The 14843-nt window shown below is 45.9% G+C and overlaps 1 protein-coding gene across 1 annotated transcript in view; it reads right to left on the bottom strand.

The window, feature by feature from the left end:
* Window positions 1–14425, bottom strand: part of IGDCC3 (immunoglobulin superfamily DCC subclass member 3) — a 169546-nt gene extending 155121 nt beyond the window's left edge. Inside the window, exon 1 of the mRNA XM_030578350.1 lies at window positions 14178–14425. Within this exon, the coding sequence (XP_030434210.1) occupies window positions 14178–14235 (58 nt within the window). The 5' untranslated portion in view covers window positions 14236–14425. The remainder of the gene's footprint in view (window positions 1–14177) is intronic.
* Window positions 14426–14843: the final 418 nt, after the last annotated feature.

Here is a 14843-nt window from a genome sequence, read left to right as displayed (position 1 = left end):
TGAGTGACTTGGGGCCTGCCTCAGTTTCCCCATCTGTATAAAGGGCATAATGATACTGACGTTTTTTGTAACACACTTTGAGCTCCATAGATGAAAAGAGCTAAGTATTATTATGGTCATCAAAGCCTTTTGCTGTCTGAAAAAAAAATGTCAGAAGCATTCATTTCAGAGCAGAGAGAAGGAGAAGATGAGCAGGAAGGAAGCCAGCCTGTGCCCTAATACAAATTAGTCCTGCAAAGGGCAAATCATGCCATGGAAACATGGGCAGTAGATGGACTTGAGTTTAACCCTGATCTGTTGGGAGGTTTCCTCAACATGAAAAATCCTATTTCAGCCAAATACCTTGGAGCCTTTACGGACATGAAACACCTCACGGAAGCTCTTCTTGAGAAATGACTCGGTCCTTCAGGATTCAAACTCAGGAAGTTCCAGCAGTTAACATGTGCCCTCCCTGGAGTTTGGATTTAGAGCAACACTTTATACATCTGCTGTATTTGCTTGGCTTTCATTTACTTCTTTAAGCCCCTTCATTCTAAACATGCCCAAATAAGGTAATGTGAATGTATTTTTTTAATGGTGAAAAGGGGTGTGTACTGGTGAATACAAAAGATTAATGAAAATACAGCCAATGAAAGTGAAGAATGACTCCACTCACTAGTGGCTCCTGAGAACAAAAGAGAACCAGCCCCTCCCGCCAGTAAGCAGGGACCAGCCGCCACTGCTCAGGATTCAGCCTACAAACACATGTAACGACCCTTTCCATGAACTTCTAAAAAACTCAGTAAGAACTGGTGCGCACGGAGCCTACAAACAGGATGGTCTTCAGCTTAAAGGGCCGCTCAAGTCTAAATCTGGTTAAAAACATTGATTTACCTTAACCAAACCTAAACCCAATACAAAGGTTCAAGATTTAAAAACCTAAAAATTAATGCAAGTGAGAGATGTTAGTCCCATCTGAGGTGTTCCGCTCCCACGGTGATGAGGACATAAAACAGAATTGAACAAATGGATCTGAAATAGGCTCGAGCCACACTTGCAGCTGAAGACGCAGGGCATTGTACTGGTGCCTGAGAAGCCAAAAGACACACTGGCCAACCTGATATGCAGAAGCTGAGGCCCGGCTATACATATCGTTACACCAGTTGAAGTATGTTTTTTAAACGGATTTTATTTAAACCAGTCTGACTTGGGTGTTTAAAAAAAGCCTCAGATCCATATTTAGGACCTGATCCAACTCCCACTGAATAGAAGTAGGATCTTTCTGTGAAGGGGTTATTTCACCTATAGACAAGGACTCATGTGAACCCCAACCCTTTCTCCTTACTGCTCCCTTCCTAACTTTTACACATTCCTGGCTTCTTGCCTTCTATCCTGTTGTGCCTGCAACATCTGGCAAGATCTCTCTTCTACCAAACCCTCCAGAAACCCTCCCTTTCCCCTCTCCCATCACTCACCTCTGCTCACTGGTGCTTCCCAGCACTGTTATGGTCTGTTGTTCTTTCCATCTGCCTTAGGGCCAGATTCTGCCATCCTCACTTGGAGTACTACTCTGCTCTGCAAATGGTCTCAGCCCACGTCCAGACTAACCCGCGGCATCGGCGGGTTAAAATCGATTGCTCGGGGATCGATATATCGTGTCTAGTCTGGACACGATGTATCGATCCCCGAGCGCGCTTACATCGATTCCGGAACTCCATCAACCCGAACGGAGTTCCGGAATCGACACAGATGCCGCGCCGTCCAGACGGGTGAGTACCTTGATTTTAGAAATTCGACTTCAGCTACGTTATTCCCGTAGCTGAAGTTGCGTATCTAAAATCGATTTTAATACCCTAGTCTGGACGTGGCCTCAGTGAGACTGCTAGGAGGGAGGCAATACTCAAGCTCAGGAAGGGCATCAGAGACTGTCCTCCTAGGCTGTAAGGTCTTTGGAGCAGGGACTGTAGCTGATTCTATGTTTGCAAAGTGCAGGGATAGCTCAGTGCTTTGAGCATTAGCCTGCTAAACCCAGGATTGCAAGTTCAATCCTTGAGGGGACTGCTTAAGGGTCTGGGGCAAAATCAGTACTTGGTTCTGCTAGGCAGGGGGCTGGACTCAATGACCTTTTGCGGTCCCTTCCAATTCTATGAGGTAAGTATATCTCCATATATTATATTAACTATAATCAATGATCATGTGGAATATAAGCCTCGTGGCTTGATAGTTTTAATGCTAGACTGGACAACACAACTCAAAGGGTACAATGCTGCACTGACCTGGTAATGGAATAGCTCTAATAAGTCTTTTCTCAGCATTAATGCCTGACCATCCAAGACACGCTAGGTAGGAAAACATTTTGTTCTTCCACAATGAATAAGCACAGAAGCATAGGCCATGATCAAACACAACTGAGAACAAAACTGCAGCTGAAGCCCATACACACACACACACACACACAGTCTTTTTTATCGCAAGCACTACCACTCATTTACACACCACCCGCCTTAAACTATCTCCTTTGTACACCAAAATTGATCCTTGCTCTTAATTAGTGCTCTCAGTTGCAGCAAAATTTCATTTGTTTCTTCCCAACGTAGCCTGATCCATTGTCCCTCTGCCGTGACCTGTGAAAATTAGTCATTGAGCTGGGTGACAGTGGTAAGCGCAAAATACAGCATCAAAGGGACATAATGGGGGCCTCTTAAGACGGACAAAGAAACGCCATTAATCAAGGAATGCTCCAGAGGTGCCAGCTTATTCAGGCATGTGAGCCACTGCTGTTCCTAAGGTGGAGAAAGCGTCAGGAAGAGGAGGGGAGAGTGGCTTGCAGAGAGGAGCTGTCCAACCCTAGGAAAGGAATTTCCCTGGCCCTCCAAGGAACACCAGCACCTGTGTACAGACATGTCCTCTTCCTTGCTGTCCAAGTGACGGGGATAGAAATGATAGCCAAAGATTGCTTATTCCTGGAGCAAGAGTGGCTGAGGTAACTGTCCCCTCCAGTCTTTGCTTGTATATGGTACCTTTTCCCTACGCATCTCAAAATGATTTACAGAAATGGTCAACGGGTTAGTTCTTCCCCCCCACAACGACCACCATTTTAAAGGTGGGGAAACTGAGGCACAGAACAGTCACGTGATTTCCCCAAGCTCACCCAGCGCGTAACTTGCGGAGCTGCAGTCCATGCAGATTTTGCATCTGTGGATCTGATGTGAACAGGGGATCAGGGGAGGCAAAGCCAGGACACGTGGAGGTGGCAATATCGTAAGAGTTCACAGTCAGCAAAGTCCTCGTTCTCCCTTGTGTGTTTCAATGAATACATCAGTTCCCCTTTCTGTTTCCATGGTCCCTACGCCACCAACACCCCCAGCCACTGCATAGTACATAGGGCATTAAGGCAGACACAGAAAACATCACAGAAATGGGACACCATGGGATCATGTGGACTAAAGAGACTTTCCCACATCAAGTAGCTACCAGCATCCCTTCTGTGGGCATTGGAGGGTAGCCTGGGAGAAGGAGCCAGCCACTCTATGCATTGTGTTCCCAGGAGAAATGGGCTTCACTTCCAAAGCAAGTCACGGGTTCATTCAGCAGCTTTCTGCACTGAACCCCCTCCCAGAGACGAGCAGCGGGGGGCACATGCCAAGCAACCCGGGTGTGAAAGCCATAGGAGCGTGGCATGTCCATTCACTGCGCCACCAGAGATGGGAGAGGCCAGGGGCAAATATCACCCAGACAGGCCATCTGTAGGACTTGGGCTCAAAAGTTTCCTTCACATAGACGTCAGTCCTGTCTTCACCTCTCCACCCATCTCAGCTTGGCAGTGGGTTGATGCAGTGGAACAGCAGCAGCACAGATGAAATGTAGGAGAGATCCATTTTCACCTGCTGCTAGGTTGGAGAGAGAAAGGCAGCTTTATGCTTAGAAAACTGCTCGAAGTGACAGAGAGCAAAGAGATTTCGAACCTTTTTACAGATGGAAACACACAGAGAGGCAGCTTTAAACCCTCTCCTGAGAACCCGTGTCATTAAACAGTCACTCTCAGACTCAGCAAATCCCAACCGACTCTCACTTTCAACGTCCTGCATTCAAAGCCCCACAATAGAGAACAATGAGGGAGAGAAAAGGCTGAGGATCTTTAAGTTGCATTCAGGAGACCATCTGGTCTGGCAGTCACAGCCAAGGCTGGGAACCGGGAGGGTCCTGGGTTCAGATTTAATCCGAGCCACTTATGGAATGACCTTCGGCGAATCGTTTGACCTCCTTTTGCCTCGGTCAACCCAACTGTAAAATTGGGTTTAAAGCAGGAACCTGCTGGAAAACCATGTGCCATATCTAGAGGGAGCATGAGCATATCCCATGCCCAGAAAGGGGACAGACCTGGAGATGTCAGTATAAATGGAAGAAAAGAGATCATGCAACAGTCCCTTCCCCCCTGTTGACCTTTAAAGCCACATCGCCATTCCAGCGCAGGCTAGCACCTGTGCTCACAGCACGGCTCACCAGTCTGGCAGCACACTCTCTCCTAATGAAACCTGTTGCTTATCTTCAGCCAGCATGTGAGTGAGTTCTCCGCCTGTATCACTCTGAAGCCTTTCTGCATTCTCTTGCCCCGGAGCGCAGAGAGGCCGGCAGTCTATTCCCAGTCTCCCACTATCTCTGGGAAAGTTGTTTTAACCTCTCTGTGCCTGAGCTTGCCCACCTGAAAAACAGGGAGCATAGGGCTTGCTCCTTTCACAGGGCCACATGAAGATTAATAAAATACTGTGGGACCCTGATTTCAGAGTGCAAAGTAGTATCATTATGGGTCCATTTTTCCCAAGCACCTAAGTGACTTAGCAGCCAAAGTCTCATGGGTGCCTAAGTCATTTAGGAGCTGTTGATATATTTTGCACATAACAGAAAAGGGTTTAAAACCCTACCCCAGGGCTGTCACTCCGCGGGAGGGAGCTGTAACTGCAGCAGGCAGGTTAAAGTGCAGAATCCACCACCCTGCTGGATTTCAGAGATTAAACATCTTTTCAAACATCTTTTATTTCCTTTCCTTCTCGTGGCCATTATCAGTAACCACAGGTCAAGCCCGGGATTAGCAAAATACAATGTATCAAGCCAGGCACCCGCATTTTTTAAGTTACAAGGAATCACTAGTTACCTATCAGATCAACAGTATTGATTTCCTGGGCTGAACGGCTCCAGAAAGTCAATTCCTACTCGCAGTCTTTCCACTAAACGGTGGCCGAAAAAACAGAAGCGTCTCTCTCACCTGGTCATTGCAGCCACCTCTCTTCTTTGGCTTTGGATACTATTTGCATGCTGATAGGCTTGCAAGAAAGCAGAGCCTAAGATTTAATAGCATCTCTAGATCCAAGCCAAAATAAATTCCCAGTGAATCATGTTACCTAATTCTTTGCTCTTTTGTAACACCTTCTGGGCACGTTCTCAGAGCACTTGAGGTTTGCACTCTGGGAGATTCCTGGCAATAAATGTTGATTCCAAGCTCCAAGGTTCCAAATTAGGACAGAAGTTATAGAGGCATCATTTGGATTCCTGGACAACAGGTCACAGCTACTTGTGTTCCCCCTGTTGGCGCAAGACAAAGCAGCCTGCATTCACCGTGTTTCCTGCCACTTCCATAGTAAAGATTTCAAGCTGTCAAAATAAGACATCACAACAAACGTCTGCAACTCAGGCGATCAACCCGCACTCCGGGGCTGCATCCTGAAATCCCAGTCCTCAGGATGATGGAGAAGTCTACACTAGATATTTCCTGGGCTTTTCCTGGGCTCCTTTCTCCGTCTCTATTCACTACTGATGGCTTGATCCGCTATTACATAGTTTCAGAAAACTTGATGTCTTAGAAAATGGCATCCCGTCTCCCAGAACAGTGGTCCTCAGCCAAGGGTATGTGTGCTCCTAAAGGTATGCAGAGGTCTACCAGGGGGTACTCAACTCATCTAGATCAGTGTTTCTCAACCAAGTGCAGGGCTGGCAAGCAGGGGCAGTTGCCCGGGGACCCACGTGACAGGGAGCCCTGCAAAGCTAAGTTACAGGCTTCATCACCACTGCCTAGGGCTCAGGCTTCAAGTGAAAAACAGGTTCCAGTATCACACCGAAAAGTAAGTACAATATTTATATTCTAACTGGATTATTTTATAATTATACGGTAAAAATGAGAACATCACCAGCCCTTTTTCAGTAATGGTGAGCTGTGACACGTTGGTATTTTTATGTCTGATTTTGGAAGCGTGTAGTTTTTAAGTGAGCTGAAACTTGGGGTATGCAAGACAAATCAGACTCCTGAAAGGGGGACAGTAGCCTGGAAAGGTTGAGAACCACTGTCCCAGTAGATGAAAATGAAAATTTAGTGGCTCCACAGAATAGGATCCCTGCAGTCATCTGAAGGAACTCCAGTACCCCACTCTTGCCAAGTACAACGGCCACCATCTTGGTGGACATACTGGCAAAATAACGCAGGGACAGAACAGAGATTTTTAAAGCACAAGTAAACAAAAACGAAGCACCAAGAGCTTGATCAGCAGCTGATGTAAATCAGCGTTGCTCCAAGTGGAGACCCCAGTTGCACCAGTTTGCACCGGTTGAGGATGCAGACTTTTTTTTTTTTAAGCCACCTTCAAATTGCTCTGGTTATGTCTAAAAATCAGTTATTTAGGTCCTGCTGACCTTAGAGATGTCAAAATTTCCTCAGCTTTGCTACAAAGGTTAAATGAGACAAATAACTCAATAGGGCTACCATTAATGAAACTCCTCTGATATATTTCCCTGGAGCCTTCTTTAAACGACTAAGTGCCATTACTGCCTGGAGAGCAAACGCTCCTATAAGTGAGAAAACATCGCGGTGCCTATGGCTTGTCTTAGCGACATTACCAGCATTACAGAGAAGAGTGAGATTACATTTAAATGAACATCACACTGCTACAAACCAGCAGGTGAAACACGCACCACATTTCAAGCTTTCAAAGGCAACTTAGGCACACTCTGAAATTCAATGGGAGACGGGTGACTAACTCTTCTAAATCTGCAAATCTACTACAAATCCAAGCCACTTGTCCCAGTTTTCTTTGGACAATTCTGTTTCTTTCATGTGGTTTTGCTGGGTCACAAGAACTTTACAGGACCCCTGAAAAGTCCTTGTTTTTCTATTTCAACCAATCAAACCATTTGGTTGATTTTATAACTAAAATGTTGTTTGTTGTCTCGCGCCCTCCTCCTCCCCACTCCCAAGACATATTGCTACAGCAAGTAGAGTCTGCTCAGGGTTTACCAAGAACAATCCAGTCTAGCTGAATGAGGGTTCAGCATGATGCACAATATTTGGACTGAGAATAGTCGGAGGAGCACAGACATTATCAAAGCAGTTCTTTTGCTCAAGTGACACTATTCAGCGTCTCAGATCAAAGCTCATTCAGACCCAGATCTATAAAGATATTAGGTGCCTAACGCCCACTGAAATCAATGGAAGCTGGAAGCCTACCTACTTTGGAAAAAGTCCTCCACCAGAAGTAATCTGCCCATGTCACTCTTGAGCCAGACAGCTCTGGCAACACCAGCGTATATATTTTTAAGTGCATTTTCGTCTTGTGCAAATATTTCATGACCCTAAAAAGCATCACCACAAAAGAACCCCAAGTTCTTAATTTTGGAAATGTGGTGACCCGATCTCCACTTTCTACCCAAAGGGCTCTCCGTCTTCTCGACAAGAGAAAAACAAACCAGGTAGGTGGATCTAAGGTTTGATTATGAAGTTCTGGTGAGTGGTTTGCAATCTGCGTCCAAATCCAAATGGTAGCACTGCCCAGGAAACACTTTTGTGACAATGTTGGGGCCACCTTATTTCAATCTTAATTTAAAATGCTAACTTCATAATGAGTGGAACAAAACTGTGTAAAAACATTTCCCACTATAATCCTGGTCTGATCCTTTCAATATGGTCGCCTTTTGTAATCACATCCCTTTGTGATCTCACTCAAATGCCTTGTATTGTGACCCATAAAATAATCAGCCCTCTTTGTCTCTGCTTAATCCTTTTAGACTTCCTTCTTGCCTCTTCCCTCCTATCAATTCTCCTATTATTTGGGCTCAACCAGCTCATCCCACCATCCCACAGCTCAAAGGGGGCTGCAGTTTCAATATACTAAATGCCTTCTACGCAGAGGAGTTGAAATGATGAGAAGATCTGTGCTGCTTTTAACGAAAAAAAAAAGCACTCAACCTTCTTCACTGGGCAAATAGCTTAGAAGGCAAAAGGACTCAGAGGCACGTGGGAACAGCAGGGTTTTTTGCAAGTGACCTTGAGACCCTCAACTTTTAGATCACAGAGGCTAGCAGGTTAGTGGTGAAGGGGTGTTGGCCTCGGGGTTCACTAGAGAAGTTGGTGGTGGTGTCTATAATGTCCGTCTCCAAAGGATCCATACAGAGAACAGAAGTCCCATTTGCCTTGCATGGAATATCAACACGCCCCTCCTGCCAGCAGAGGAAGTGCTAAGTACACACAGGCACAGCGATGGAAGCAAGTGGCTGGGGATTTGCTGAAATAAGGGAAATGCGGTGGGGGCTTACAGCGCTGGTAACTGAGGTCCCAACAGGTGATGAGGGGGGACTCTTGTGTGGCAGGTACAGCCCTCTGCAGAGCCATTCTGGGGTGCCAACCTAGACCAAAGCATCAGGCCAAGACATCTCACCTGGCGTCAGGAAACTCACTTGGCATCCACCAATGCGACTGTCTTTTTTAATACGACCAGATCAAACTGTGAAACTTGGCAGCATCAGGCCAGATGTGTGCAGCAGCTGACCCAGCATCCACTAGGACAGTGGTTTCAAATTAGCGATAATTGCTTGTTATTGAGTGATATAATCAATGGGTCCTATTCCACGGGCCAGGCTGTGATTTATGATGATGCAGGGCAAATTATAGTGGGGGTGGAAAGGCTGCAAATTCTGCACGACGACACATGGCTGCCAGATAAGCCCCAAATAAATAAAGGGTGATGACAGCAAGGAGCGTGGCTGCCTTACATTGTGTAGTGCTCTTCTCCTGAGGGAGGCCTGGAGAGTGGTATAACATCAGCATGCACGGCATAAACCCAACAGAATGGAAATATTACTCAGGTGTTTCACATTAAACTCATCCTGTGTTTATTTGGGACTAGGTTGTGAGACCTGAATTACAAGAGCGTAAGGGCTCCTAATCCATTCCTTCATCCCTTCCAGATCTTAGACCCATTTCTCTTCCCTCACCTAAGCAGGTGGGTGGGAGTAGACAGAGAGTGGACAGAGCCTGTGCTCCACCAATCCGTATGCCTGCATGCCACTGGGAGAAGCCAGCAGAAAGTGCTATTCCGCTGGAAGGAGAAGGAAGTAGGGATGGATTTGTGCCTCCGAGAGTAGCTACAGTTTATGGACTAGCACTTGCTCGGGGCTGTGCCTATAGAAACAATCAAACCCTTTGCATCTGTTTTATCTAGCAAAAGGGGAATGTAAAACAAAAACAAAACATCACACTTTTTCATTATTAATACCTAGTGATTATATGGCACTTCCACCCACAGATCTCAAAGAGCTTTACCAAGGAGGTCAGAATCATCATCCCCATTTTACAGATAGGGAAACCAAGGCACAGAGAAGGGAAGTGGCTCGCTCAAGGTTACCCAGGAGTTCAGTGTCAGAACCAGGAACTGACCCCTCAGCCTCCTGACTCCCAGACCAGTGGCCTACCCACTGAATGATGGTACTATAGTTAAACACAACAAGAGAACTAGTGTGAAATGAGCAATAAAATGAGCAATGAGCAATAAAATGCCTGATCAAAGTGCCTCTAATCAGCTTTTCCGGGGGCAAACTAGAGATCTTTAATGCTGTCCTGCTAAACAAGGATCCCTCTTTCTTCTCCCTGCCCATGAATCTCTGCAAGCCAGAGCCAGACCTACGCAGATACATTCACACATCCTCCCTGATCCTTCCCTCAGGAGAACCGTGGATACACGAGAAACTGATTGTAAGTAAGAAAGCTAAGAGTTATGAGGAAATAAGTTACGAAACTGTTCTGTTATCTTTAGAAAAAAAATCTGTATTCAATAAGAATCAAATTATAAAAGAACATGCCGTATGCTGCGACCTTTCAAACTCACACACACGGGTTGGACAAATGAACAAAAAACAACTGGAAAGTTCTGATCAAGGACAGGCAAAGAAGTTTGCTAGATGCAGGTACAAATATTAAAGGTCTTTGTTCGGTTTAATTACTACTGTATGATTAATTACTCTATGAAAATACTATTAGCACATGTTCTGAATATCCACATAACAGAACAAGCCAATTTCCATCCATGCTATTCTACTTTATGGCAACAGAGGTACCCTTATGAAGCCTAGGTTTTATTAATGAGACTACATAGCAATCATATAGCATTTAACCAATTAAATTTGATAACCCTGCCCCTAGGAGATCAAAAAATGCAGTTTAGCCACATTTTACAGATGGGGAAACTGAGGCAGAAAAATGACATGACTTGTCAAAAGCTGCAGGAAAAAACAGTGCCAGAGCCAGGATTTGGAGTCTTGGTTGACTCAGGAATGTCTGGCCCCCACTTCTATGCTCAGATCATGTTTCTCTATATTAAAATTCCCCAAATCACTGCATCCCTGAGGTGTCTAAATATTGCCAAATCTGAGACTTTATTGCAAAGCTCGGGTAAATTTACCTTCCTTGAGATATATGGCGTAACTTTTCATTTCAATGCCAATAATCTATGAGAAGTTCAAACCTGAGCATTCATACCATGAGGGCCCTGTATTATATGTACATCATCTGTGATCAGCCTGGTTTCCAGTGAAATTTTACCCAATTTCAGCGTGTTGAAGTAAACCTGAAACATTAAAAAAAAAATGTGATATCCAACAACACTTCCTGAATGCCAACATGGATGCTCCACAGAGCCAAGACCACCATAGGCCAAGCAACAATTCAAGGCCAGAGTCTGTAATGATGATATGAGACAAACAGCATCCCTTTGAACAGAGTGAAACGTAAAGCAGAGCTCTCGGGGGGCTCTGCTTTGTCAGATTCCGTTGACTTCTCAGCACCGCAGCCTCAATCAATGTGCATGATTCTTTTTTTATTTCTCCTTCACTTTTCTGCCCAGCTGTCAGTACCAAGCGAAGGGCGTATCTGCAGGGGGAGCAGGATTTAGCCCATAGACATTTCTGACTCTTTCAGAAAGGGTTTATACAACACATATTTTCTTCCTTAGAGCAAAACAGCGCCCAAGCTATTCAACACTCTCAAGATTATAAGCGCTCGTTACCAGGTAATGCACCTGGAATTTCTGTGCTTAGTGTACGAGGTGGGCTCCTCAAGGCAAGGACCATCTTTTTGGCATGTGTTTGTACAGCACCTAGCACAATGGAACTCTGATCCACGACTGGGACCCATAGGTGCTACCATGGGACAAATAATAAATAACCAGTGGCCCTGGCAGTGTAGAAGTCCAGTGCAAGAGACTACAAACCAATTTCCACCTGTTAGGAACATTGCTTCTAAACAGCGCTGGGCAAAAATTTTCCACCCTAAACCTTTTTTCAGCAAAAGATGCAGATTCAGAACCATTTCATGAATTCATGCCAATTTCACCTGTTTCGGTCAAAAAACAAACAAAAAAAAAAAGCCCTAATAAAAATTCTGAAAACAATAGAAACTGTTCTTTTTTGATACCCAGCCGACTGAGGTGCCATTCTACATTCTAACGAAAAAGCAAGATGGGTAGTGAACCTTTGGGGCCTGGGAGAACAGCCGTCATCTTGTTCGTCAGAGGGGACTGAACTCAAGACCTAAAGAATAAGCCACCGAACTAAGTGTCTAGTGGACACTTGCAGCAGATTCATATTTTCTATGGATCGGCAGCATACACTCAACAGTGGGTTACGCTGGCCCAAGTACATGAACTCAGCCCCATGCACCACAATGCCCTGCAGATGACTCCCGTGACTGGCAGGATCTCACTGCATGAGGTGGGGAGAAGACAGTATAGTCTGTACAAAGTTAATGGAGCAAGGGAAGAAATTATGACAGCTCCAAGCCCGAAGCCAGAATGTGGTCCAGAGTATTTTCAATGTGATTCTCTTCCATTTTGATTTAAGCTAAAATCTAGTTACCAAAGGAAATGTCATTCAGGAACATGCAGCTCTTCACATCCATATTGACACTGTTTATTGACCATCAGCTATCCTCTGGCTCTTACATCTCCCACTTACAGGTCCAGGAAGTCTGACACTGTCCTCCTGTGTCAGCCATCTCCCAGCTCAGAAGTGACAAAACCAGTCACCAAAAACGCTGTGAGGCTTGTCCTCAGGAGACTGACAGGTTATAGATCCGGCTGCTTACCTGGCGCAGACCCACCCTTTGCCTCCTCAATTACTCACACCACTAAACAGCGAGGTTGGCTGATGGCCTCTCCGTACACTCAGGAACAGCTGACGGCAGGGTGCTGCCTTTAAGGGCAGTCAGCGATCCAAAGCCCTCCCGCAGGAAAGGAAGGATTTTAAGTGGTTTCGGTGGCAATAAGTATAACCACGGAAGTTTCACACTCTCACGGAGGATGTCGCCTGGGCTTTTTTGCCCCTTCCATCGGATGGTCTCAAAATAAATTACAGAGGCAATGGAAGCGTTTTTACGGGACCACTCCAAGAGTGAGCAAAACATGTTCTCTTAAAGGAGTTGAGGCCTTTTCATAACGGTGGCCCAGAATTTTTACATGAAGGACCTCAGCCTGGTGACAGCCAAGGTGGGAATGAGGTATCTCCTTACTCAAACCGTACATAAAGTGAATGCCTAGATATAACCACCAGATCTGGTTGAATGCAAAAAGGACCCCCTACTGGACCTCAGGCAGCCTGCCGATAGCCTACAGGCAAAAGGACGTACCCTCCCGTGCAAGGCACACAGAGAGAAACCACCACTCAGGGGGTCATTAGCTGCTGCTGCTGTTATCCGGACAAGCCTCAGACTCATGACCAAACCAACAATCAAAAACCCAAGCAGGCTACATTTCGGAAAGCACCAGCAGAGCACATGCCACTCAAGGAAGAATTAACCTCAGGAACAGCATTTCCAAATACAATGGGATAAATAAGAGAGCAGCAGACTGCAGGCACAGGCAGGCTATGGAATCACAATTGTGTCCTGCTCAGGATTTTTTTCCCTTTCTTTCTTTTTTTTAAATTTCATTCACTCTTTGACATTTTCATGTTTTTTCCCCCTACAGGCTCCTACAACAGACAATCTGTCTTGTGTTGTTAGCCTTGCCCCCGAAGGCAATGCCAGGGAGTAAATAAGACTTGCTGCTTCCATGCTGCCTGCCTTAAATAACAAAGAAACTGTGACCTTCAAAAGGTCTTTGCCTATTGTTGGAAAAGTGATGCCTTATGAATGGTACCTAGCAGCAGCGAGAGGCAAAGAGGTTTCAAAACACGGCACAGAAGAGACGTGAGTGATGGAGTATTCGCCGTGTGACTGACTGCAACTCACTCCTTTGGGACAGGGGATTTACTACTACCATGAGGTCTCTTTATTCTTCTCCTCCTTAAGCAAGGGCTGATTAGCTCTATTTTTACAGGAGTACAATTATTCCGAAGATTAGATCACAGCGATAGCCCACATCTGCTCCCCACTCATCTTTTTCTCTCACTCTCTTAATCCTTTCCTCCACCCCCCATTCAATTTTCCAGACAGAAGCCTGCCAATGGCTTGGTTCTTACTGTTTAGCAATCCCGTCCATATATGAACTTTCACCTTTCCAGCCCTGCATGTAAGATCTATAGGAAGAGGGGCCCGGACGCTCCTGCGCCAGTTCTGAAAGCACGCCCAAATCACACCTCTGTGCACCAGATACAGGAGGGCAGGCAGGGAGCAAACGTAAGTGGCCGCTGGGCTCCCAAAACCCATTAGTTCTGGGACAGAATGGCAGCACATGTACCAGTGTGTCTCATATCTATAGTCAAGTTTTGATGCCCACTTGGTGTTCATATAATTTAGATCCCTGTAGACTTACTGCTCTATCTCAAGCCAGCCAATACAACTAATATGCATCCTTAAATGCTACCAGGGAAGGAACATTTCTACTTCAAACACAAGATCATCCTTGGCTGGAATTTGGAGGCACGGATAGGGCGAGCACAGTACTTACTAGCTGCTTGAATCTTCACCTTGCGGCTGACCACCAGCCCAAAGCGGTTTTGAGCCATGCAGTCGTATTCGCCTTCATCGGACGACCCATCCCCCCTGACTTTCTGGAAGCGGGAGATGTACAGCGATCCATTGGCCAGCACAAAGGTGTTTTCATTCTCCACGATCAACGCCCCGTTCTTCCGCCACGTAATGGTGATGGGTGGGATTCCCTCCACCTGGCAGTCCAGCACCAGCGGCCGCTCCTGCACTGCTATGTCATCACTGGGCTCCACCGCAAAGGCCAGCTCGGTGGAATGACCAAAATCTAGAAGATGAGGGAAAGGGGAACAAACAAAGTCAGTTACTTAATCCACAAGAAGCATCCAGAGTTAAGGCTTTGACTCAGACCAAGGATTCGCAAAACCAGTCTAGAAACAACAGGTTGCTGTTGTGTGTCTGGGCCACAAGTACCTTTCCCAAGAAACAGGCAAAAGCACTTGTGCACACCCTGCTTGGCCAAGAAGACTGGAAAGGGACCACTCCAGCAAGGAATAGTTAGTTGCTCCTGACACCCTGAGGAGCACCTGGGAAGAGCTGTGCATCCAGGAGCATGCACATTCCAACAAGCATTTGAATCAGCATGGAGCTGGCCAGGGGAATACAATAAGGAGTAGCTGCAGGCAGC

This window comes from Gopherus evgoodei, chromosome 10 (assembly GCF_007399415.2).
Source record: "Gopherus evgoodei ecotype Sinaloan lineage chromosome 10, rGopEvg1_v1.p, whole genome shotgun sequence".
Taxonomy (NCBI): domain Eukaryota; kingdom Metazoa; phylum Chordata; order Testudines; family Testudinidae; genus Gopherus; species Gopherus evgoodei.
Note: the sequence above shows the minus strand (reverse complement) of the source record. Positions and strands in the feature narration are given on the sequence as shown.